Source organism: Bufo gargarizans, chromosome 2 (assembly GCF_014858855.1).
Source record: "Bufo gargarizans isolate SCDJY-AF-19 chromosome 2, ASM1485885v1, whole genome shotgun sequence".
Classification (NCBI taxonomy): domain Eukaryota; kingdom Metazoa; phylum Chordata; class Amphibia; order Anura; family Bufonidae; genus Bufo; species Bufo gargarizans.
Window position 1 is genome coordinate 19,606,427 of NC_058081.1, and position 26,503 is coordinate 19,632,929.

The window sequence follows — 26,503 nt, forward strand, 5'->3', positions numbered from 1 at the left end:
AGCAGGTTCAATGACAAGGAACACCGATTGTGCTGCTTTCTGTCATTGAACCCCTCAAATCCCATCATTGAACCCCTCAAAGTTTTGGCAATTTAATTTGGATGAATCCATTTTACATATGAAATTCAGTCCACTAGTGAGGCAAGCAGGGCAGGGAAGATGAAGATAGAGGATCACATGACCCTGGGCAGGGGCCTGGCAGATGCACTTGACTATAGTTCCTTGCAGTCAGCCACACAGCTAATCAGGAGGCACAATATTGGTGTGTATTAGGCACTATGTAAGTTCTCAAGCACAGATGCCATTTTGAGGTCAACCATGGGTTTTATAGGACGTGTCTGTCACAGATACAGCAATTAGACACACAAGACAGTCAGGTTAGGATCTGGGCACATGGTTAACAATTGGGAAGGTATATTCAGTTATGTAGATTGAATTACTGTATAGAAAGACAGGGCTTAGCACCAAGGATAGGATAAGGTGAGTTAGTATTATGTGTCTTGAGCTGGCACACCAGAATATAAAGACACACTGCTCGATGTTTATGCACAGGAGTGATCTAGCAGCTTAATTAATATAAAAAACTAAATCTAAGGGCTGATGATATTTAAGCATCATAGTTGCAATGAACACTGTGTCATTGCCCCTTTTTTTCTCCAAAAACCTGTTAAAAATTTTCTACAGTTACTAAGTGTACTAGCTTATTTTCCATCATTCCCCGCAGTGTATGTTTTTGCCACAGGCGTGCAATTGCACCTATTTTTATACCAAAAACCTGTTGCAAAATGTACTTAATTAATATTAACAAATGTACAAAAAGCCTTTTACAATGCGTGCATAAAAAGGGGCAGGACCCTAATTATGCATAATTTGGAACTGCTTGTTCAGAACAAGCCACTGTTTCTTCTGCTACTACCGTTTGTGTCTGTATTAACACTGTCAGGCATCTGCCCCCCAATATTTTTTTTTAAAAAAGCATAGCAAGTCCGACAGCACAGTGTGTTATTAAACGGCTGTTTGCTAACAGTCAACCATAGCTATAGATGTCAATGTCACTCTGACATTATTCTCTATTGCTTTTTCCTTTAATGAGCTTGAAAGAAGCGAGAGAGAAATTTATGAAATAATAAAAAAAGAAAAAAAAGAAAGACAAGCGAGAGGAAATATAAGTTAAAGGAGATCTGAGACATTCATACACACATTTTCAGACCAATTGGAGCTTTTTTTAAATTCTGGACAGATTTATTTGTACCCAAATTGAATTTTTTGAGATATTCTTTAATCATCTCTAGTTAGTATTTGTATTTTAATAAAATTTATTTTTATATTTTATTCTAATTTCGCTTAGAATTTATATTTTATTTATTTTAATTTATAGCAGTAATAATGAATAGTCAGGTTGGGTATTTTATGTATTTTGTCTTTACAATACCAGGGTGGAGATGTTTTTCTATAAGATATTATGGAACCTCGCTCAGTATTACCTCACAGCAGCCTCATATTCCAATGGACAGAGCTGTAATCTGAATGCTCCAGAACAGACTGGCATATTGTGGAGTGGAGACATCATGGTTGGAGCAGTATTAACGTTACATGTGGACAAAGTAAATAATAAGATAACGTACCAAGAAAAGCCACCACCAGTCATCTGTAGGAGGTAAAGAATTTCTGTTGTGTTCCCATAGTGTGAAATATGATATGTTTTGGTTTTTATATTGATGGCCTAGACCAGGGATGGCCAACCTGAGGCTCTCCAGCTGTTGCAAAACTACAACTCCCAGCATGCCCAGACTGCCTACAGCAGGGCATGGTGGGAGTTGTAGTTTTACAACTGCTGGAGAGCAGCAGGTTGTCTATGCCTGACCTAGACAATCAACATCTGATCGGTGGGATCAAGCTCCTGGTCCAACTGATTTATTGATCCCTGCATCCTCTTCACTGTTTGCCTGGAACAGCTCCATTCATTTGGCTGTGGCAGTGCCTGGTACTGCAAGTCACTGCAGCTTGGTCCTGTTCAAGTGCATGGGACTAAGTTCCGGACCCCAACAAAACCACAGCAAATGTAATATGCTGTGCCTAGTAAACAAAGAATGGAACGTAGCACATAGCACTCACAGTAGCAACTCATTCAACTGATCATCAGAGTTCCTTGGAATTGAACTCCTACAATCAGATACTGGGTGCTAACATTACAGTCCTGGAATTAACAGTAGTACCTGAACTGCCATAATGAAATCTCATTAATGCACTAAAGTAGGGAGTACTTTTGTTATTGATGACCACCATCTCTCATATCACTATGGAAACAGCCTGGGACCTGATATAGCCTGCTAAGGCTGCCCTTTGGACCTGTCCAGAAGGAGAATTATATGGATTTGGTTTATAGCTATACTAGAAAGTTTAGTCTAAGGGATTTTGTGTTCTCTACCATCAGCACTTACATGTCGAGTACAAGTCAAAATAAGTAATTTCACCCCAAAAAAACACGTGAAACTGATTGAATTCTTAAAGTACATAAAGCTCCAGGGGAGGAGCAGCGAGGAAAGAGTGGTGGTTGTGGCCTTAGTAATACAGTTCATGGTGGTAATCCCCACTCTAACCCTCCCTAGGGCAGTGCAGTGAGTAGATGGCGCACTCTGTCCTTGAGGCGCCTGAAAGTTGGGGTCATCTTGAGGCTGGATAGTTTGGCATGGTGCAGGGCTGGAGGGCAGATATCAGCAGACAGATCTCCAGGTTTCAATAAATAAAATGTGCAGTATGCCGCTCTGCAGGGTATTGCGATGTGAGGTCATGGTTAATGGGCAAACGAGGGTTACTCACAGTTTGTAGGGAGACCCTGGGCAGGCATACAGCAGTGATGGAGAGGCTGACACAGGGGTCCTCTGGGGCACTCTCTGTATTTAGGGATCAGGCATGATGGTGGATGAGGTGCCCTGGATGTTGCAGGTGTTTAATGTGCCTGGGGCAAGGTCCCTTTAAGGTTCGTGACGCCAGTGCCTGTAACGGTGGCACAACGATTTATAGGAGTAATAAGTGAGGAACACGGTGTTGTGGTGAACCAAACTTTCTTTACTGAAAACAGTCCAACTTTATACAGTCTTTTGCAAGTTCCAGGTAATGCAGCAGTAATAAGCAGGCTTTCACATAAATGGCAGGTAATGTTCTTTGCAAGATACTCAGAGGGTAAAAACAACACTTACAGACCAGGCTGCACTATTCCTCAGATATCCTGGCTGTCTGTATCCCAAGGCCCGTATGCCCTAATGCTGGCTTCTATCCTTGGTAGCAATCCTCCTCAGGTATATATCCCTTGCTTTAGGTTAATAATACTTCTGCCCTTCAGCTTACTTGTAAACTCTTCTCTTGGGGTGAATCTTCTGAGCTAACTGAGGCTCAGGGACTTCAGGCAGGCTAGACTGCACTACTAGCCTCCTGGACTGCACTACTCTTCCCTGTCTGGGCCTAACTATATATACTAAGTATTCCCTAGCTCCCTCTAGTGTCTAGGAGGCTGAACTACACCCTAATAGGCCTACTACCCAGATAACACAGGGAAATGAGCATAGAACATCACATCAATACAATAGTCATATTAACCCTTGTGTAGTGCCCACATTTACCTAGTGGGACACTACAAATGCTGTATATGCAGCAACAGTGATGGTAGTTTTAGTACTGCCCGGCTGTCTCTCTAAGGTCAGTAACTACAGGCATGCAATTAGGTATACAATTAGGGGTGCAGATTTAAGACACAGATGGCCAGTTCGTCTCAAAGTCTTGTAGGTGCTACAGGCAATAATTCTTTCCACATCAGCAATAATTCTTTCCACATCATGCCATAAATGAATACCTTGCTGTCTAAGCTTGCATGCCCTGTTAGGTTCTAGAACTTGTAAGATGTCCGGTCCCATTCTTTCAGGGGTACTATGGTAGTGAAGTTGCTTCTTTGGCAGTTGCAGCCTCAGAGACTGAGGTCCACCAATCTTTGGCCTGGTCTGAAGAACTGCCCCACAAGCGTCCTTCCTGTAGCTTTTCTTAGGCTAGACTCCTCAACCTAACTGAGGGGGGCAGACTCAGTCCATCTCCCCATTACCCTAAACAGTCTACTAATTTGTTGATTGTATGGCTGCCTATCAGGGGCGGATTAAGTGCATCATAGGCTGTCTACCCAACTCGGCGCCCCCCCCCCCTCCATTTTATTTTTATTTTTATTTTTTCTGTATGAAGAGGCTGCAGTGCTTCATTAGCGCCAGTCTCTTCCTAGGCCATATAACATCGTTCACATGGTCTCGGTGCAGCTCTGTACCATCTGAGTGATTGGGTCTGAGCTGTAATACCAAGCGCAGTGCTATCAAATGGACATCGCTGTGCTCGGTAAGGAGCAAAGAGGCTGCGGCGCTCACTGGGACATTGCAGTCTCCTCAAACAGCTGATTGTCGGGGGTGTCAGGAGTCAGACCCCCACCATCTCATAACTCTCTGAGTACAGATGTCATAGATGTTACCTGCAGTCCTATGTAACACCCCACATAACACAGTGAACTATTGTGTTATGTGGGGTGTTACATAGGACTGCATGGAACATCTACTACATTATTTGTACACAGAAAGTTATCACTGTTATCTGGGCTGTTACATAGGACTGCAGGTGACAAATTAACATTTTTGTTGCCAAATTTAAAATACATACGATTACGATAAAAAAAGACTTGGAGAAGAAGATGAGACGCAGGTCACAGTGTTGAGCCAGCTCTACCTATAGGAGAATACAGCACCACATACCTCTTACATCCAGTGACATATCCTGTCATGTAGATCTTCTCTTTCCTCTTCTCCTTAGTTTGACCCAGAACGCCATGACTGATTCTTTCAGCCGCATCTCGTCTCTACAGAGTTTGTTACACAGACACGTTAGATTTCTCATAATTGGGGTCATTTATCAAACTGGTGTAAAGTACAACTGGCTTAGGTGCCCATACAAGCAATCAGATTCCACCTTTCATTTTCCAAAGGAGCTGTCAAAAATGAAAGGTGGAATCGGTTGCTATGGGTAACTAACCCAGTTCTACTTTACACCAGTTTGATAAATTACCCCAAAGGTCCCTATAGTGTCTATAGCAATTATAATGTCCCCTAGAGTGCCCCCAGTAATAATCACACCCTATATTGTGCTCCAGGTAATAATGCCTGTATAGTGTCCCCAAAAATAATGTTCCCTAATAGCAACCCCCCCCCCCCCACACTGCTCCCATATAGAGAGGTCCCGAACTATTAGTCGGCGAACAGTTCCCGGCGAATATAGCATGTTTTCGCGTTCACCGCGGTGGGCGAACATATGCGATGTTTGGTCCGCCTCCTATACGTCATCATTGAGCAAAATTTGACCCTGTACCTCATCAGTTATTGCTTCTCCTGCTCAGACTACTCTTCCTCCTTCTCCTACTGCGCTCTGTTGTCAGCCACAGAAAAGGGAATGTTTGGCCAGGAAACAACTGTATGCTCCCAGCAGTCTGATGGTATGCAAGCTTAACTCTCATCTTGGAAAACTTGGAAGTGTAGTCGCTGCCATACCTCTTATTGAGTTCTGCTGCCTTTAGAGAACTGATGGCATTCAGCCTCACTGGAAGATACCTAGTCACCATTATTTCTCCAAAATGCCATCCCTGCTATGTAATGTCTCGTGGAGGAGAAGTCGGTCTGCTTTCTGCAATTTGTGCCATCCAGCAAATTGCATGCCAGGGGGGACACCCAAAGCAGTTGTTATTGGCAGGTACAGTACATGTTTTTTCATGGTTCACTGGGTCAATGTTTTTTGTGGCAGTGGTGATGCAGCACTACAGTGAGAAGGCCAGGTCTTATTGACACCTCCACACTTGTGTCAGTTTGGTTCCCACACCAAGAGCTTATCCACCATATCCATATCCTCATCAATGGGCATCCTCTTATCCCTAATAGAAGCAGGGCCGAACATTGCTTCTTTCCCCCCTTCTTCTAATCATTTGTGCAAAATGGAGCATTGCCATGCAGTGTCAAAGCTGATGAGTAGAGATGAGCGAATGGAATCCCACGAAGTGGAATTCGATCCGAAGTTCCAGATAAATTTTATTCGCCTAGAAGCCGAATTTCCTCGTGCTTTGTGTCAGCGAATCGATTTAAACTGAAATAGTATAAAAAACAAACTTACCTCCTCCATTTGCTCGCGACTGGCTGCCATCCTTAATCTTGCCTGAAGATCTCGGCGAAATCCAGTATTGCGTGAGATTACATCATCATACATCACCACGCCAGGTGGCGTAATGACGTAATCTCGGGCCACACAGGATTTTGGCTGAGATCTTCAAGCAAGATGGCGGTGGCCGGCCCGTCGCGAGCAAATGGAGGCGGTAATTTTGATTAAATATTTTTTTATTGTTAATTTTACACTCAGATGCCGTGATCATGTATGAATGCTCCATCTGAGGAGTACAATGACGTGGGCGGTACTACTTACAAAAAAATGCGTTTTGTGATAAAGGAATTCGTCAAGAAGCACATTTTTGGGTGAAATTCGTTGAATCAGCTGAATCGAAATTTCAAGAAATTTGCTCATCTCTACTGATGAACCTAGGTAAGAGTAGCCACAAAGCTAATCAGTTGCTAAAATGCATCAAGCAGCAAACATTCCACTGGCTGTCTCGCCAAGTCCAACTAGGCAAGATGGTCAGCAACAATGGCTGCAACATTGTGGATAGAGATGTCGCGAACATAAAATTTTCCGTTCGCGAACGGCGAACGCGAATTTCCGCAAATGTTCGCGAACGGGCGAACCGCCATAGACTTCAATAGGCAGGCAAATTTTAAAACCCACAGGGACTCTTTCTAGCCACAATAGTGATGGAAAGGTTGTTTCAAAGGGACTAACACCTGACTGTGGCATGCCGGAGGGGGATCCATGGCAAAACTCCCATGGGAAATTACGTAGGTGACGCAGAGTTAAATTTTAATCCATAAAGGGCATTAATCACCTAAAATTCCTAAATTGTTTGGAATTATGTGCTTTAAAACATCCAGTGTGTGTATACGATCAGGTATGATGTTGTATTGATCAGGTAGTGTAAGGGTTACGCCCGCTTCACAGTGACAGACAGGCTGTCGCAAATCAAGCGCCTCACTGGCATGTTGTTTCACCGCTGAATATCTGAAAAGTGCGCCATGGCCGTGTAGGAACGCCTGAAATGGCCACACACCTTCCTGGCATGCTTGAGGACGTCCTGTAAGCTTGGGTACTTATGCACAAAGCGTTGTACGATCAGATTACACAACATGTGCCATGCATGACACATGTGTCAACTTGCCCAAATTCAATGCCGCCAACAAATTGCTTCCGTTGTCACACACCACTTTGCCGATCTCCAGTTGGTGCGGAGTCAGCCACTGATCCACCTGTGCGTTCAGGGCGGACAGGAGTGCTGGTCCGGTGTGACTCTCTGCTTTCAGGCAAGTCAACCCCAAGACGGCGTGACACTGTCATATCCGGGATGTGGAATAGCCCCTGCGGAGCTGGGGGTGTGCAGTTGATGTGGAGCAAGACGCAGTAGCAGAAGAGGACTCAGCCAAGGAGGTTAGCGATGAGGATGGAGTAGGAGGAGTAGAGGAGGTGGCAGCAGGTCTGCCTGCAAATCGGGGCGGTGTCAACAACTTCTCTGCAGAGCCACGCATTCCATGCTTGGCAGCCATCAGCAGGTTTACCCAATGCGCAGTGTAGGTGATATACCTGCCCTGACCGTGCTTTGCAGACCAGGTATCAGTGGTCAGATGGACCCTTGCCCCAACACTGTGTGCCAGACATGCCATGACTTCTTTTTGCACAATAGAGTACAGGTTGGGGATTGCCTTTTGTGAAAATAAATTTTGGCCGAGTACCTACCACTGCGGTGTCCCAATAGCTACAATTTTTTTGAAGGCCTCAGACTCCACCAGCTGGTATGGTAAAAGCTGGCGGGCTAAGCGTTCCGACAAGCCAGCTGTCAGACACCGGGCAAGGGGGTGACTCTGTTACAATGTCTTCTTACGCTCAAACATGTCCTTGACAGACACCTGACTGTGGGCAGATGAGCAGGAACTGCTCAAGGCGAAAGGCGGAGTGGCAGGTGGTTGAGAGGGGGCAAGGAGGACAGCAGTGGTTGACGTGGCTGAAGATGCTGGACCAGGAGGAGGATGGTGGCTTTGAGTTTGTGTGCTGCTTGTACTCATGTGTTGATCCCATAGGCGTTTGTGATATGAGATCATGTGCCTTTGCAAAGCAGTTGTACCTAGGTGGGTGTTGGACTTCCCACAACTCAGTTTCTTTTGGCACAGGTTGCAAATGGCATTGCTGTTATCAGAGGCAGACACACAAAAAAATTCCACAATGCTGAGCTTTGCAATGACGGCATTCTGGTGGTGGCAACAGCATGCGTCGAACGCGAACAAGCTATGTTTGCCGGGAACTGTTCGCCGGGGGAATAGTTCGGGACATCTCTAATTGTGGATGCCCTGAACCTGAGGGAAATAACACATGCTCTCTGCATGGCACAAATGATACATTTATTCATGCAACACTTTTTCAAAAACTACAGTGTCTTGCAGAAGGTAATGAAGACTGTCCTCTCATTTCATCCATTCTTATTCGGCAAGGAACACTCTCTTGGACTTCAGTGACAAAACAGTGTAACTCCCTGTCTGATCATCTGGTGATCACTTCATGGAGAATTGAATTTTTCCTAAACTTCAGATGCTTCTATTCGCTCAACACCTATTATGAGGTTCAATGGACAAAGCAAAAACTGCAACGTTTCCAGTAAATTTTTTAAGATTGATAATAAGATTGGAAAATAAAAATAAAAAATTTGAAATGTTTAGAAAGATATTAAAGGGCTTCTGTCAGCCCACTAAACCTTTTTTTTTTTTTTGGTTTACTAATAATCCCTATACTCCGAGCTCCCTATACATAAGTTAAATAATCATTTTGGTTCAGTAGAATTTTATAAAAAGCTATTTTTTAAATATGTAAATTACCTTGCTACCAGCAAGTAGGGCGGCTACTTGCTGGTAGCAGCCGCATCCTCCGATCCTAATGACGCCCCCTCCACATTGTGATTGACAGGGCCAGGGAACGGAATCGTTCTCTGCCGGCCCTGCCTGCTTGCAATCAAAATCCGGCGCCTGCGCCGCGGCCGTACCTATCTTCAATGTGCGCAGGCGCTCTGAGAGGCGGCTACTCCATCCTCAATGCGCCTGCGCCGGGTGTAGATGTGACGTCATCGGCGCAGGCGCATTGAGGATGGAGCGCCGAGCGAGCGGCCGCCTCTCAGTGCGCCTGCGCACATTGAAGATAGGTACGGCCGCGGCGCAGGCGCCGGATTTTGAATGCAAACAGGCAGGACCAGCAGAGAACGATTCCGTTCCCTGGCCCTGTCAATCACAATGTGGAGGGGGTGTTATTAGGATCGGAGGATGCGGCTGCTACCAGCAAGTAGCCGCCCTACTTGCTGGTAGCAAGGTAATTTACATATTTAAAAAATAGCTTTTTATAAAATTCTACTGAACCAAAATGATTATTTAACTTATGTATAGGGAGCTCGGAGTATAGGGATTATTAGTAAACCAAAAAAAAAAACGGTTTAGTGGGCTGACAGAAGCCCTTTAAGCATAAAAAACTAGGGTTAAAAAATTGGATGTTCCCTGATGACACATTCTTTGATGTTGTCTATTCATATTTAACCAATTTCTAGTACCACTAATTCCAGTTCTCTGAATGTTTATTATTACAGACTCCAACTGGATAAATATCTTCAGCTACAGACCATAAGGTATGCAATGAATGAGATCAACAATAATCCTGACATTCTCCCCAACATCACTTTGGGCTTCCAGATTTATGATTCTTGTCGAGTTCTCCAGAAGGAACTTGAAGGCACCTTATGGATGATAACAGGCCAGAACAGAGCTATACCCAACTACCAGTGCCAAAAGAGGAATCGACTGGCTGCTTTCATTGGCTACAGTACATCCACGTTCTCAAGTCTCTTATCTCATATTTTGGGTGTTATCAGGTATCCACATGTAGGTTGAGATTAAACTTTTTATAAAAACTATATTTGTTTAAAATGTCTGCCAACATTAGGTCATGCCTTATGTTTAACGATATCCTATGCTGTACCTTCTGTTGGTGCCCCCTGCAACATGGCCATAACAGTGTGTACCATTACCACTGGCTGCCTAGAGTATTTTTTTGTTTATAAAATGCTGTCACCTCCAAACAATACAAAACAATTTACTGTACATTGCCTAAGTATCAGTGCCACACAGTACTCAAATACCACCCTACAATGGCATAACAGCTCCATATGTAAAATTCGAATTACAGTGCTACACAATTTCTAAACAATAAATTCATATTAATTAATACAATTACTATTACAGGGCTTGTCCAGCGTTTTCATTTTTATTTTTAAACCTATGGTGTAAAAAAAAAAATATAAGTCACTATTTACCATTCTACAGTTCCAGAGCCGGTGTCTGCTTCCTGCTCCCTCTCTACACATGTGCAATGCTTGCTAAGTCAGTCACTGGCATCAGCGATGACCAGCCACAGCCAGAGCCTGAGTGGGCATTTCATACATGTGAAAGGGGACCAGAAACAGAGACCAGCAGAAGGCTACGAAGCATCGGAAAAGGAGTGTTGAGACAATAAGGAGAGATTGATTTACTTCAATACATTGAACAATGGGAAGCATTTTTTTTTTATATATCGAACAGCTAGACCACTCTTATTAAGAATTCAAGTAAGTCTCATTGTCGGGCATCTGTAGCACCCTCTTTAGCACTTTATCATTTAAAGGCAATTGATACCTGTGCAGTAATTTTTTTCTTTATTTCCTTTCTAAAGGCAAAATGGAAATAGCACTCTACTATATTTTTGACATATAATAATAATAATGCACTAGCAATTTTATAGCAGCATAATTTGTTTTAACCGACCACAGGTGTATTCACAATAGAGATAGACAAATGAATTCTACCATCTAAGAATTCACCCCCAAGTTTCCCCCCCAAATGTCTTGTTGCTGCCTGGCCTTGAAGGATACTCTGGGGGTTTCTCTTTCTTATTATGGAGACAAACAAATATGTATGAGGAGTATTGTTATTCAGACAATGCTGCTCTGCCTTTCTGGGCAAAATATATGCAAATTTTAGTATTTTACATTTGCTTGCATCAGATAGGCTTAGCCTTCATTTCTTTATGGAAACAAAGCTAATTTGCATACCTTTTGGGTTTCTGAAAAACAATATTTAAATTAGCTTTCCTTTAAAAAAAGAAAAAAGAACACTAAGGCTATCTGATGCCAGCAGATCTACGATAATTTCTCTACAATGGAATATCCAATTGCAGCAAGAGAGGGGTCATTGTTCTCATCATGATCAACCATAATAAGCAGTATGCCTGTTGTTGTTCATGATGACAGATTAAATCTGACTTCAGACCCATAAAGTATTAATAGCTGTATTTTATGGGTTGACCCACAAAATAAATGTTTGCTTTTTATAGCCAATTACATCCACACATTTGGTTTCCCTGTGTAGGATGTTTCTGTGGTATACGTGGTCCGCTGCCGGCATCCTCCACCGCATTTTTGCTGGGGATTGCTGTTAGCAATGGATCACATGTGCAGGATTTGCTCCCCCGATTATATATGCGCAACAGCATATGGGGTTTTGAGCATCTTTCTGCCTTTTATGACCACATTATTTTGTTATTTTGTCTGTACATGCATGCCTGGAGGTGTGGCAACTCCAGGTTTGAATGCGCCTTGATTTTGATTTAATGGTAACATTCAGGTGCACCTTGTGGCCTGTGTCACATGAACCGGTTATAGGTGGGACTCACAGCCTCCTCCCTCCTCCCATTGTATGTGTGATTTCACGCTAGAGGCAACTGGGAGTTGTTGGCTGTGTGTCGGACTCTATACCTCTATCCGTAATTGCTCACATGGCATAGATAGGTTAGCGTAAGGCCACTTTGAGAGACCTTGTCAGGGTGCACGGGCTCCAGTGTGTTCTTGATATAAGAATATATTGGCGAAAGTCTCATTTTAATATCAGTGTGGGGGTTTAGCCATATATTGTCAATTGCATTTTCCATTGTAGTGCACCATTTTTAATTTGTAAATGTTTGCTTTTTATAGCCAATTACATCCACACATTTGGTTTCCCCGTGTAGGATGCTTCTGTGGTCCATGTGGTTCCCTGCCGGCATCTTCCATTATATGCATTTTTGCTGGGGATTGCTGTTAGCAATGGATCACATGTGCAGGATTTGCTCCCCCGATTATATATGCGCAACAGCATATGGAGTTTTTTTTTGCCTTTTATGACCACGTTATTTTGTTATTTGTCTTGACCCACAAAGAACCTATTAGACCTTATTGATGATGTGTCCTGAGCAACAAAGTTTACATAGCGATTGCAATTAGTGATGAGCAGACCAGTTGATGTCAGGGTTCGAACGGACATCGTTTCAAAGTTCGGTTTGGGTTCCGAACTTGAGCCGATCTTGACCCTGAACAAAGAACTACATTGAAGTTAATAGGGACCTGAACTTTGGGGCTCAAAAGTGGCTGTAAAAAAGCTATAGAAAGGGCCAGAGGGCAGCAAAAGACTCCACAGTGGGCATCGCAGCAGTACAATTGCCCTGCAAACAAATATGGATAAAGAAATTACTTAAAATAACAACATAAAAATACTGGAACAGGAAGTTGAGGAGGCTGTAGACATGGCAGAGTAGGTGAAAGAGGCAGACGAGGTGGAGGAAGAAGCCAACACTGTTACTGTTTTGTTTTTGTTTTTTAAATATGTCTGTCAATTCTGTGTGTGGCCTTTTAGCAATTTTTTGGGGTGCTGCCGGTATACTTCTCTACTCCACCAATCTAAAACATAATAATCTTGAGCAAGGAGGTGGAGGTCCTAGTGAAGGGGGAGGTGGGGTAGGAAGCCAACACTGTTTCTGTTAGTTTTTTTCCATGTGTCCGTCAATTCTGTGTCAGGTTGCTCATGGTCACGATGTGACAGTTGGTGCTTGTATGTCCTGGGTAAAAACTGCAGCTGCTATGCAAAGTTTATCAAGTGCAATGGAGGAAACTATGAAGCAGTTAGTGCAGGCCAATGCGCAGCAACAACAGGCCATGGTACAACAACAACAGGCCATGGTGCAGCAAAGCAGGCTCAGATGGAGACCCAGGCATGGCTTTGACAAGGACAGGGGTCCCACCTGTGGCTCTTTACCAGGACAGGGGTCCCAGGTGTGCCTTTCACAAGGACAGGAGTCCCGGCCGTGGCTTTTACATGGACAGGGGTCCAAGGTGTGGCTTTGAGGAGGGACCCCAGAGAGGTTTGGAGAATGAATGTGGCCCTAGAAGGAACTTTTAGGATAAACGTGGCCCTAGAAAGGGCTTTGACGATGAACGTGGTCCCAGAAGAAGTTTTAATGATGATCGGACACCACTTAGAGGTTTGGACAAAGACCATACTTCATGGAGAAGGAGTGAGGATGATAGAGGTTTCAGGAGAGATTTAAGACAGAGGTCCCAGGTGTGGCCTTGAAAAGGACAGGGGTCCCAGGGGCGTCTTTGAGGAGGTTTGGAGTATGAATGTGTCCCCAGAAGGGGCTGTGATGATGAACGTGTCCCTAGAAGGGGCTTTGATGAGGAACATGGCCCTAGAGAGGTTTTGATGATGAACATGGCCCTAGAGAGGTTTTGATGATGAACGTGGCCCCAGAAGCGGCTTTGATGATAAACATGGCCCCAGAGAGGTTTTGATGATTAATGTGGCCCCAGAAGGGGTTTTGACGATGAACATGGTCCCAGAGAGGTTTTGATGATGAACATGGCCCCAGAAGGTGCTTTGAGGATGAAAGTGTCCCTAGAAGGGGCTTTGTTGATAAATGTGTCCCTAGAAGGGGCTTGGATGACGGCGTGGCCCCAGAAGGGTCTTTGACTGTGAACGTGGCCCCAGAAGAGGCTTAGATGATAATCGAATACCACTTAGAGGATTGGACGTAGACCGTACTTCATGGAGAAGGGGTGAGTATGTTAGAGGTTCCTGGAGAGGTGGGGATTAAGACCGGGGCTCCAATGGGGGGGGGGGAGTTGAAAAGGACAGGGGTCCTATGCATGGCCTTAAGTAGGGCCCCCAGAGAGGTTTGGAGGATGAACATGTACCTAGATGGTGCTTTGATGATGAACGTGTCACTAGAAGGGGCTTTGCTGATGATCATGTCCCTAGAAGTGGCTTGGATGATAAACGTGGCCCCAGAATGAGCTTTGACAATGAACGTGGTCTCAGAAGAGGCTTAGCTGATGATCGGACACCTTAGAGGATTGGACGAAGACCGTACTTCATGGAAAAGGGGTGAGGATGATAGAGGTTCCGGGAGAGATTAGGATTAAGGCAGGGTTCCTAGGCGTGGCGATGATGATGATGGACGACAAAGGCCCTAGAAACCCTATGGATCGAATTGCCCAGGGGGATGGTGTGACGTTGAGAAAGTTTGGCCTTTATGTGGTCACCTGTAGTATCTTTCCTTCTCAGTTTAATGTCTCCTACCTCTCCTATGTGGAGACCATATATCTAATGGATTTTTAGAACAAGGAGAGTAAAAGACAGCTTGCTCTCTCCACTCCACACACCTACTCTGCTGGAGATCATTGTTGTTTGATACTGTTTTCGTAGGACTCTGAAGAATGCAAATGGCTCTTCGGGCAAGGCCATGTCTTGCTTCTTTCTCCTGCCCCTCCGGATGGATCAAGTGGGACAGCTGCAGACAATAAAATTGCTGAGATCACGTGTAGTATCTTTTCTTTTCATTTTTATATCTCCTACGTCTCCCATTTGGGGAAAATATACTAAATAAATTTCCTCTCCTACAACAGTTAGACAGATAAAGGGTGTGTGCTGGAGAATAACAATGGCTGGGTGTGGCAGGTATACTTCTCTACTCTGCCAATCTAAGACACAATAATCTTGAGCCTGGAGGCGGAGGTGCCAGTGGAGAAGGAGGCGTACATGTCGGTTCAGGCGGAGGAGGCGGACATGGCACTTCAGGCGGAGGCAGCGGACGTGGCAGTGCAAGCAGACCTGGCAGTACTGGCGGAAAAGGAGGCAGATGTGGTGGTGCAGGAGGAAGAGGCTGAGGTGGTCACCAACTTTTTTTGGGGGGGGTTTGTGAAGGCCCCAAAACATTGGGAAATGGCACAGAGAACGCAAAAACTGCGCTGAAGTATGACACTGGTATATTTCTCTACTATGCCAATATAAGACAATAATCTTGAGCCAGGAGGCAGAGGTCCAAGTGGAGGAGGAGGTGGACGTGGTAGTACAGACAGAGAAGGCGGATGTGGCAGTGCAGGCAGACATGGTGGTTCAGGTGGAAGAGGCGGAGGAGGCGGACGTGGAGGCCCCAAAACATTGGAAAATATCAAAGAGAATTTACAAAACTACGCTGGAGTATAACAATGGCTAAGTGCGGCAAGTAAACCTCTCTACTCTGCCCAAGGTACAGACAAGTCCCATGGGATCCATGCATGGCTCATTTTATTGAACGTGAGCTTGTCCACGTTGGCTGTGCCCAATTTGGAGACCCAGAAGTTAAATGGGGCAGACCCATCAGTCAGTACGTACAGGCATGTGGACACGTACTCTTCCACCATGTTACTGAAATGCTGGCTCCTGCTAAGACGATCCATATCAGATGGTGGTGCTGAATATTGTGGCGTGCTGACAATGCTTTTCAACATTTCGGCCATGCTAACTCTCCCTACTGGGGTGCTGACGGTGCCCCTGCTACATTGGCAACTTCCTCCTCCTCCTTCGACTCCACCATGTGCTTCCACTGAGCCCCCGCTGTCAGAAGGGAATGCCATCAGTAGCGCCTCTATCAGAATGCAGTGGTACTCGCACATCTTCCGATCATGCTCCAGTCACGGAATTTAGGACGGCACTTTGTCCTTGTTGCAGGCACTGCAGCATGTAGTCACTCATGTGGGCTAGGCTGCCCAGAGGAAACGACAAGCTGTCCTCGGTGGGAGTTGTATAGTCTGTTTCCTCTGTATCCCCCCAGCCACGCTCCAGTGATACCCGTGAGCTGATTTGGATGCCATCCTGCTGTGAAAGCGGACCATCCTTCTCATCATCATCATCATCCTCCTCATCCTCCAAAACTGTGTACCTGGCTGCTGTTGGTGCATGAACCCACCCTTTGAGCCACGTGTGATCGATGGCTGATGGATTGACTGACGAGAAATAGGAGGAGCAGGAGCATCAGGACCAGCAGATGATGGAAAGGACAGACAGCTCCCTTCGGCTGAGGTGGTGTAGCCTTGACTGCCTGAAACCGGGTGTGTGCCTCTGGGTGATGCAGCGGTAGCTGCGGCAGGCTGGACCATCACATCGGAGCCACGGTTCTCCCAGGCCACATTATGGTGATGCTGCATATGTTGACGCAGGGCCGTGGTGCCAACATTGGCACCCTGGCCACGCTTCACCTTCTGCCCACAGATTCGATATATGTCCATGTTCACCTCCTCCGACAGCTTAACAAAAAACTGCCACACCACCGAGTAGATGATTTTACCCCCAACACTATGCACTGACTGACTGCTACTGCCACTGCTTCCGTGAACCCATGCCTCACTACTTTCCTGGCAGGTAGGCTCCTGTGAAGCGGGTGGTCTACCCCTGGCATGTTTGCTACCAACTTCCCACTGCTGCCACCCTGCTGACTCCCGGCCACACTAGCGACTTTCTGGCTCTGCCTCTGCTTCACGGGCAAGCTGCCGCCCTCTTCTCCAGATGACAAAGCCCATTCGTCACCCAGCTCCCAATTGCGATCAGCTACATCATTATAATAGAGTACTGTCTACACTTCACTGATGTCCTCCTCAACAATCTCTGGGTCAGGAGCCTCACCGCTTGCAACACCAGCTCCCATTCCACTCTCCCCATCACTACTTGCCCACTTAGCAGAGGAAGCGGCGGATGTCTCCTCCACATCTTGGCTGGCCAGTAGCTGCTGACTGTCCTCTAGTAGCTCGTCCTCGCTATATAGTGGGGCTGAGCCCACATCATATAATACTTCTCTGGCTGAGGGAACAGAAATAGACAGAGGCAGGTTGAGGACAGGTGAGGGTACAGGGCCTGTTCCCAGGCCATGCCAACTAAGGGTTATGTCTGACAAACCCACTGACTGTTGGCTGGAGGTGTCTGATGTCACTTAGGACGAAGTGGATGACCGAGTCAACCATTCAAGTACCTCTGGGTTGCTGGCTAAGACACGACCGCTAGATGACACCGGGACCTTAGGCCTCTCGCTACGACTCCTGCTGCCACACCCCCTTACTCTTTTGCGACCCGTGCCGGTGCCAGAAACATTTAGGCCTCTGCCACTCACCTGTCTGACATACTGTTAGATCAAATAAATTAAATAAAAAGGAAATTAAAACACCGAAAAAAAGGCTGTAATTTTCGCACTTTACCACACAACTGCTAAAAAGCCCTTTTTTTCCCACTAATACACGCCAAAAAGGGCTGTAATTTTCTCACTTTATCACACAACAGCAAATACTTTTTTTGTGCAACTAATACACACAAAAAAGGGCTTTAGAACGTGTAACTGCACCGCTGAATGACAAATATTTTTTTGTTTTGCCACTAATACATGCCAAAAATGGCTTTAAAACATAAAACTGCACCACTGAATAGCAAATATATTTTTGTTTTGCCACTAATACACGGCAAAAATGGCTTTAGAACATATAACTGCACCGCTGAATGGCAAATATATTTTTGTTTTGCCACTAATACACGGCAAAAATGGCTTTAGAACATATCACCACACCACTGAAAGGCATATATAATTTAGTTTTGCCGCTAATACACACCACAAAAGGCTTTAAAATATATAACTGCACCGCTGAACGGCAAATATATTTTTGTTTTGCCACTAATACACCTCAAAAATGTTTTTAGAACATCCTTTAGCATTAAAACATATAACTGCACCGCACAAGGGCAAATTAGATGTAGAAATATTTCCTTGTAACCCTGTTAATGGCTGTATCACACATCACTTGCACCCCAATAAAAAGAACAGTTTGCTGGAATTACAGAGCTGTATAATGGCAATTTGGGTCCCCAGTCAGTGCAGCAAGGTGTAATAGGATTGTTCCTATTACCCAGGCTGTAACCTCCCCTACTGAACCCTGTTCTACATAAATGCTGTGGAATGATTCCTCCCTATCCTTTCCCTACACCTTGAATAATCTTTCCCTGAAATTGTAAATAGTTTTTTTCAGCACAATGAAGTCTTTCCAAGCACTGTCCCTAGCGCCTGCTGACGTTTCTCCCTGCACTAAGTACACTGGTAAATGGCAGAATCTAAGATGGCTGAGGCTGTTTATAGGGCTGTGACATCACAGGGCTGGCTGCTGATTGGCTGCATGCATGGCATTATGGGTGATCCCGCCTTCCCAGAGTTCCTTTCTCCATGTCCTCACACGTGCAGCAGCCATTTTAGGAAAAAATGTGATTCGTTACCATGAAGCACGAGGAAATTTGGCTTCAGTGTGAATCGTATTTTTCCTGAAATTCGGATCGAATTCCACTTCGTCAAAGTTTTGTCTCACTGACCCAATTAATAGTGCAATTAACTATTATATATTCCTGAGACGATGGCAAGTAACTTTTTTTTTCACCACCAAAAATAGTTTGGTCTCACCGACCCAATTAACTGAGCAATTAACTATTATATTTTCCTGTGACAGTGGCAAATAAAGGTTTTTTCACCAAATATAGGTATGTCTCACCCACACAATTAACAGACTGATTAACTAATATACACTGACTATAAATATAAACGCAACGCTTTCGGTTTTGCTCCCATTCTGCATGAGCTGAACTCAAAGATCTGAAACATTTTCTACATACGCTAAAGACCCATTACTCTCAGATATTGTTCACAAATCTGTCTAAATCTGTGTTAGTGAGCAGTTCTCCTTTGCCGAGATAATCCATCCCACCTCCGCTTCGACCCATTCACTATAATGGGGGTGTGCCGGAGGTCCAGCCGTAGCACGGCAGACAGGCCGAGAGGCGGCCGGGCAAAAACTACAGCACGCTGTGTTTTTTGTCCTGCCGCCTCTAGACATGCTTGCCGTGCTGTGGCTGGTTTGGGGCCGGTGCGGACTTCCGGTGGCACGGTGGGGTAGCGGTAGCACGGAGTCAGCTGGCTGTTCCCCCACCGGAACAGGCTACCACAAGTGTGAAAGTAGACTAAGTATGGTATTTCTGTTCCACTGGTGCAAAGGAGCTGTATTGCACTGATCAATAAAGCCTACAGGTCACCAGCACTAACACTCTCCCTGCCTGCAGCAGCGTCCTGTCCCTACACTAGTCAGAGCAGAATGGCGGCGCACCATGTGATTCAGCATTTATGCATGCAGGGTCACATGGTGTGCCGGCCAATCACAGCCATACCAATACTAGGCATGACTGTAATAGCTTCCAAGTGCCTACAGCTTAAATGCTTGTTGATTGGCTGATCTTCAGCCTTTCAACAAGCTTTATTTAAACTACGAACACGGACACAGACTTTGGCGTTCATGCTTACATTGCTGCTAGAACAGGGTTAGAAACAGACAAAAAAACAACTGACCCACCCACAGACAGATGCAGTTCTCACCACATACAAGGCTCTAAAAACCCTTTGAAAAGTCCTAAAATGGTAAATACATGTAAAAATGCGTACATTATCAGTTATCACTTGTAAAACTTAAGACACTGAAGATCTCATTTAATCATCAGTTAGCTAATCATTTCAAAAATCAAAAATTAGAACATTTTTATGTCCAAGAAAACATTTTTGAATAAAAAGTACATCAATGAAATAAAATGTAATTGTTTTTTTCATTGTAGATCAGCCATGTTTCCACCAGCTCCATTCTAAGTAACAGGGCTCAGTTCCCATTCTTTCTTCGCACTGCTCCAAGCGATGCTTTCCAATCCAAAGGACTGGCCCAACTGTTGTTGCATTTCCAATGGACCTGGGTGGGGATGATCGCTGATTCTAATGATTATGGATACCAGGGTATACAGGGAGTGAGGCAACAATTCATCAAATCTGGAGCTTGTGTGGAATTTTTGGAGTATGTCCAGAGCAGTCGTCCAGATCACAACATTCCACATATCATCCAGACCATCAAAAAGTCCAGAGCCAAGACTGTGGTTATCTTTGCATCTGATGTTGATATTATTTTGTTGTTTGAGGAATTTCTACGTCATAATATCACTGGGAAGCTTTGGGTGGCCAGTGAAGGATGGGCAACCTCAAATTTGCTGTCTTATGAAAAATATAGTGAGCTCCTTCACGGAACAATAGGTTTTTCTTACTCTATTGAACACATCCCAGGGTTTGACAACTATACTGAGACATTTGATTTCTCCAAAACGTCAAATGAGCCCTGGGATGGTATGTTTTGGGAGGATACTGTTGGCTGTAAACTTTTGGACTTCAAAAACATGACCTTTTACTGGGAAAGGCCAAACAGGAATTGTTCAGTGGAAAAAAGATTGGAGAACTTTCATATAAGCCTGAATAATATATCCAACTTTGGAATGGTGTATAACCTGTACAATGCAATCTATGTAATTGCTAAAGCTATGCATGACTTACGTTTATGTAAAATTGGAGAAGGTCCTTTTCTAAATGAAGGCTGCTCAGATGTTTTTAACATTAAGCCATGGCAAGTAAGAAATCTGCACTTGAGATAATGAATTACAGAAATACCAATATCTAACATACCAAAGAGATTGATAAACCTATAGTATTATGTTGATCACCTACTCATATGCTTTTATTTTAGATCACTAGGGTCCCACCTCTAAGTCAGTTGTTCCTTCTCAGAAACACATTGGTATGAACAGTGGGTGTGGAACCACTGCGCCAACCAACCAGTTTGCTTTTAGGCTAGAACTAAGGGCATTATATGTCAGTCGCACAGTATTCATCCTGTAACCCCTATGCAGATATCTAGACTTTGGAGCAGAGGAGATGTCTGTCTGCTACCGGTTGTAATAGTCCCTGTGTGATTGGCAGCTCACCCACAGGGGTCAGAGGCACTGTGGTAAAGCAACGAAGGGTCAGGCTGTACTTGTCAGAACAGGCCAAGGTCAGGGCGAGCAGGACAGGCAGAAAAGTGTTTATATGGTCAATAGACATTGGTCAGAACAGGCAGCAGAGGGTCAAAGTAATAAAACAGGTAGAGGTCAGTTCATGGGCAGACAAACAGAAAAGCCCACCTAAACTGGTCACTAACAAACAGAAAACCTAATGCTTAATCACTCTACCCCTGGGGAAGGTACCTGAAATACCCTCAAGTTGCCAGCTGTTGGCTGGTAAACATTGAAATGCCCTCCGCTGGCCCTTTCAGAGACGTTGAGGTGTCAGACTTGTAACATATTGGTTTTGAGAGTGTCGCCTAAAACAGGGTTTCCCAACTCCAGTTCTCAGGGCCCACTTGCCGGTCAGGATTTACGAGTATCCCACAGAATGAATACCTTTGGTAAATCCTGATGGATAGACACTAATTATATCAGCTGCCCAATACTAAGGAAATCCTGAAAACATGACCAGCAGGTGGGCCCTGAGGACTGGAGTTGAGGACCACTGGCCTAACAGACATGTTGGCTTCAAATAAGCACATGAGATACTGGGGGTCATGCTAGAAAAGAGCAAGCTGGCAGCATAGGGAAGTGGAAAAGAGACAGGCGTGGGCCACCAGCACAACACAAATCCATGGTGAGGGGAAATTGTATAGTGCAATGGTCAAGCATATGTGCTGTTGCTCACACAAACTACAGAGAAGTGATTAAAACACTGATCTAGCATGTATCCTTTGTCTATTGGACATAAGGATTCTATAATAAAACTCAAGGAGAAGGTACCATATAATACATGTGAATGAAGTTCAAGCTGCATAAAATTGTAAGACAAAATCTTTGTTTAACATATGTGGATACTAGGCTGTGTCCACAGAGGATGTTTTTCACTGCAAGAGAACATAGAAACATAGAATGTGTCGGCAGATAAGAACTATTTGGCCCATCTAGTCTGCCCAATATACTGAATACTATGAATAGCCCCTGGCCCTATCTTATATGAAGGATGGCCTTATGCCTATCCCATGCATACTTAATATCCTTCACTGTATTTGCAGCTACCACTTCTGCAGGAAGGCTATTCCATGCATCCACTACTCTCTCAGTAAAGTAATACTTCCTGATATTACTTTTAAACCTTTGCCCCTCTAATTTAAAACTATGTCCTCTTGTAGCAGTTTTTCTTCTTTTAAATATTCTTTCCTCTTTTACCTTGTTGATTCCCTTTATGTATATAAAAGTTTCTATCATATCCCCTCTTCCAAGCTATACATGTTAAGGTCCTTTAATCTTTTCTAATAAGTTTTTTATCCTGAAATCCATGTACCAGTTTAGTAGCTCTTCTCTGAGCTCTCTCCAAAGTATCAATATCCTTCTGGAGATATGGTCTCCAGTACTGAGCACAATACTCCCAATGAGGTCTCACTAGTTGTCACGAGGGTGTTAAGAGCCACGTCTGACTCCTTTATACCCGGGGTCAGGAAGTCGCAGCGGGTGGCTGCACGCTCTATGTCTAAAGGTGGTGCTGTTTCTTAATGGTAGCTTTCTGGGTTTGCCTTGCAATCCTTTTTGTCTCACTCAGGGATCCATAGCTTCTTCTCCTCAGCTGTTTCTTGTCCGGCACTCCCAACCTCCTTGTATTCCCCTCTCCCACTGCTCTGGTTGCCAGATATAGAGCTTCCTGCCTGGACTTCTATACTGACCCACTGAAGCTGAGTTGCTGTTATCCCTGGTTGTCGTACCAGAGCATTACCCTCCGGATCCCTGTTGGTTGTTTGTTGTCACCCACCTGGGATTATATGTTTTGTCAGTATTGTCTGTATTCTCCCTAGTGTTTCCCTTTAGTGTAAGTGGTGCGGACTAGTGTTCCCACTTCCCTCTTCACTACCTAGGGCTCATCTTAGGGAAAGACAGGGTTTAGGAACGTGATCGGCGTATGGGTGAGAAACCCGTCTAGGGACGTCAGGGCAGTCAGGTGCCAGCCTCTAGGTGAGTTAGGGGTCACCATCTTTCCCTCTCCCTTGGACAGGGCCTTCCTTTTACCTCCCTTTGCGTCACGTATGTGTTCGGCACGCCGGTCGTGATACTAGTGCTCTGTAGAGCGGCATGAGCGCCTCCCTCTTTGGATGAATTCACATGGGCTGGTAATGGTATGGTATGTAGAGTGGAACCATTGTTGCACTGGAGCAAATTATACAATTTTTGATATAATTTTACAGTGATAACAGTTTTTTTTATTACAACTATGACCTATACTGCTATGAAACGGTGGCAAGAAAGGTTTGCTTTCAGTCACACTATTACCTACTCCTGATAGTACACATAAGCTTTGTCAGCCTGAGTTTTTGAATTAGAATAATTGTTTTTGCTCTGTTTTTGCCCCAATGCAAAATCTGCTATAGGACCCCCCATGTTGTTTCAGATTTTAAGTATTTTTTAAACTATGAGAGCTCTAGGACTGTCCAGGCACCAGAACCCAGGTACAAGTACTACCTCCACACCCTTTATAACTATAACACTACTCCTTCATTCCCAGATAGCATCACTGGCCACCACATACATTTGTTCAAAAACTACTCAATCTTAAAAAAGTACTCGAGTTCTGGTGACGGTTATATAGTTTTTGAATTTAGGTTTTTAAATCACCTAAAAGTTGTTAGGCATAGTATAGAGTTATAGTCTATATGGACCTAAGAATTCACAAAATTCTCATCATAGGTTCTCCATTACATGAGGAAGACCAGAATAAAGTTAAGAAGTGGAAAGGAATTGTTTTTTGATGAGAATGGAGACCCCCCTCCAACATATGATATTGTCAACTGGCAAATGGACCTGGGAGGTTCCATCAAACAGATTAAAGTGGGACATTTTACAGGCATAGCCACTTACAAAGGATCCCTTTATATTAATACCAGTTCTGTCCAATGGCCCTTCGGTAATGAAACGGTAAGAAACTCAGTAAACCATGGTGTGATTAGATGTGGCAATGGTCTTACATATGAGGCCAAAATAGGTTACAGCACCTTAACGAATGCTTTAAAACCTTAAAGGGTAATTCCAGGATTTTGATATTGGTCTGACAACCCACAACTTTGACAATCAGCTGATGTTTCTTGTAGCTCTAGGGCTGGAAGTGCTGCAATTACCAGCTCTGTCAACTAGAGAATGGGTGGAGCTGTGTACTTCTAGCACTGACCTACGGCACAATAGTTACTCCAAAACAGCTAATAAGACATCAATAGCAAAATCCTTGGCAACCCCTTTAATAATATGGCTATTTGGGTGTTCAGGATGCAGCATCTTTTTTCCTTTTTCTCCACTGCCTTCCGAGAGCCACAACTGTTTTTTTTCCATCAACGTACCTATATATATATATATATATATATTTATTTATTTTTTTACGAACAAGTTGTATGTTTAATGACATCATTTTAAGTTACAAAAAATGTAAAATATTTGACCTTAAACTTTTTATTAACTTTTTTTTTAGAGTATTTACCGTGACATGTCAAAAAATTGTGCTTCCATATTCTGTATGAAGGCTTGTATTTTTGTAGTATGAGTTGACATTTCTATTTCTACCATTTTAATGTACAGAAGACATGTATGGCACAGAGCAGGAAGCAATAATGGATGGCATCTTTTGAGGGGTTTTGGGACACTGTTATTTTAACCTTGCTGTCAATATGAATTTGACTAAACTGTCAAATCTTTAAAATTTTGCCAAATCGAATTTTCTAAAAATAATTTTTGTGTCAGATATGTAACATTACACATTAATCATCCATTTAATCATTTTAGGTTCCAGTCTCTGTATGCAGTGAAAGTTGTCCACCAGGTTCTCAAAAAGCTTCAGTTCAAGGAGAACCAAGTTGTTGCTACAAATGTGTCCCCTGCTCACAAGGAGAGATTTCTAATGAAACTGGTGAGATAATTATGAAATTTTTCTTATAAAGTGATCAGATAGTTTTTTTCTAATAATGTGTAATCTCTTTTTAGATGCAAATAATTGTTCTAAATGTCCTTGGAATAAGTGGCCAAGTGAAGAAAAGAACAGATGTCTACTAAAAACAATTGAATACCTCTCGTATGAAGAAACATTGGGCATCACATTGGCATCCACCAGTGTTACTTCATCCTTTGTACCTATAGCTATCCTAGGGCTTCTCATTTGCTACAAGACCACCCCCATTGTCCGTGCCAACAATTACACCATCAGTTGTCTTCTTCTCATCTGCTTGTCCCTTTGTTTTTTATGTTCCCTGGCATTCATCGGCTATCCTGGAAAAGAAAAGTGCCTCTTACGTCAAGTGGCCTTTGCCATGGTTTTTGCATTATGCGTGTCATGTATTTTGGCCAAAACTGTATTGGTAATGATTGCTTTTAGAGCTTCTAAGCCCAACAGTGATTTACGAAGATGGGCAAATCCTCAAGTGTCGCATGTGGTCATTTGTATGGGCACTGTCATTCAGTTCCTGATCTGTACAATATGGCTCATTATTTCTCCTCCCTTCCCTGAATTTAATGTCAAAGCTAAGACTGGAGTTCTTGTTTATGAATGTAATGAAGGTTCCTCCACTGCATTTTGGTTTACTTTAGGATATCTGAGTTTCTTGGCCCTTATTAGTTGTCTTGTTGCTTTCTTGGCAAGAGAACTTCCTGATAACTTCAATGAGGCCAAGTATATCACTTTCAGCATGTTGGCATTCCTCACATTATGGGTGTCCTTCATTCCAGCTTCACTAAGTACTAGTGGTAAATACACTGTTGCCATGGAGGTCTTTGCTATAATGTCCTCCAGTTGGGCCATACTCTGTTGCTTGTTTTTTCCAAAATGCTACATTATTTTGTTTCATCCTCATGTAAACTCCAGGAAAAGCCTTTTTGGAAAACAAATCATCATGTAAAAACCTAATAAAAAAAGTTTTTTTCACAAAATGTTGTGCTTGCATTTTCCAAAAGCAAGTTCCATATCTTATGTTAAAACAGGATCATACAATCTGTTAGTAGTTAGTAGTTAAAGGGGTTATTCTATGCAGGAAATGGCCCCCATATGCCCAGGCCCCTCACACTGATTCTACTTACCTGGCTCCCTGCTCCCTGCTCTGCTCCTGGTCCCCGCACTGCCGCAGCTGCGTCTTCCCGAGCGCAGATGAAAACATCTGGTATCGGGTGGAGCAGCCAATGGCAGGAGGTGACGGGGACGAGCCTCCCTAGCATGGCGGCTGACGCTCGTGAGGCTCATCCCTGTGACTGCCTGCCATTGGCTGCTC

At 44.0% G+C, this 26,503-nt stretch overlaps 1 protein-coding gene across 1 annotated transcript; it reads left to right on the plus strand.

Moving 5' to 3' along the window:
• The first annotated feature begins 15,083 nt into the window (after positions 1-15,083).
• On the plus strand, positions 15,084-26,137 carry LOC122925494 (vomeronasal type-2 receptor 26-like). The gene is made up of 3 exons (XM_044276849.1): positions 15,084-15,212; positions 25,032-25,155; positions 25,230-26,137. Exons 1-3 carry the CDS (start codon positions 15,084-15,086, stop codon positions 26,135-26,137), a joined length of 1,161 nt encoding a protein of 386 aa, XP_044132784.1.
• The last annotated feature ends 366 nt before the right edge of the window (positions 26,138-26,503 follow it).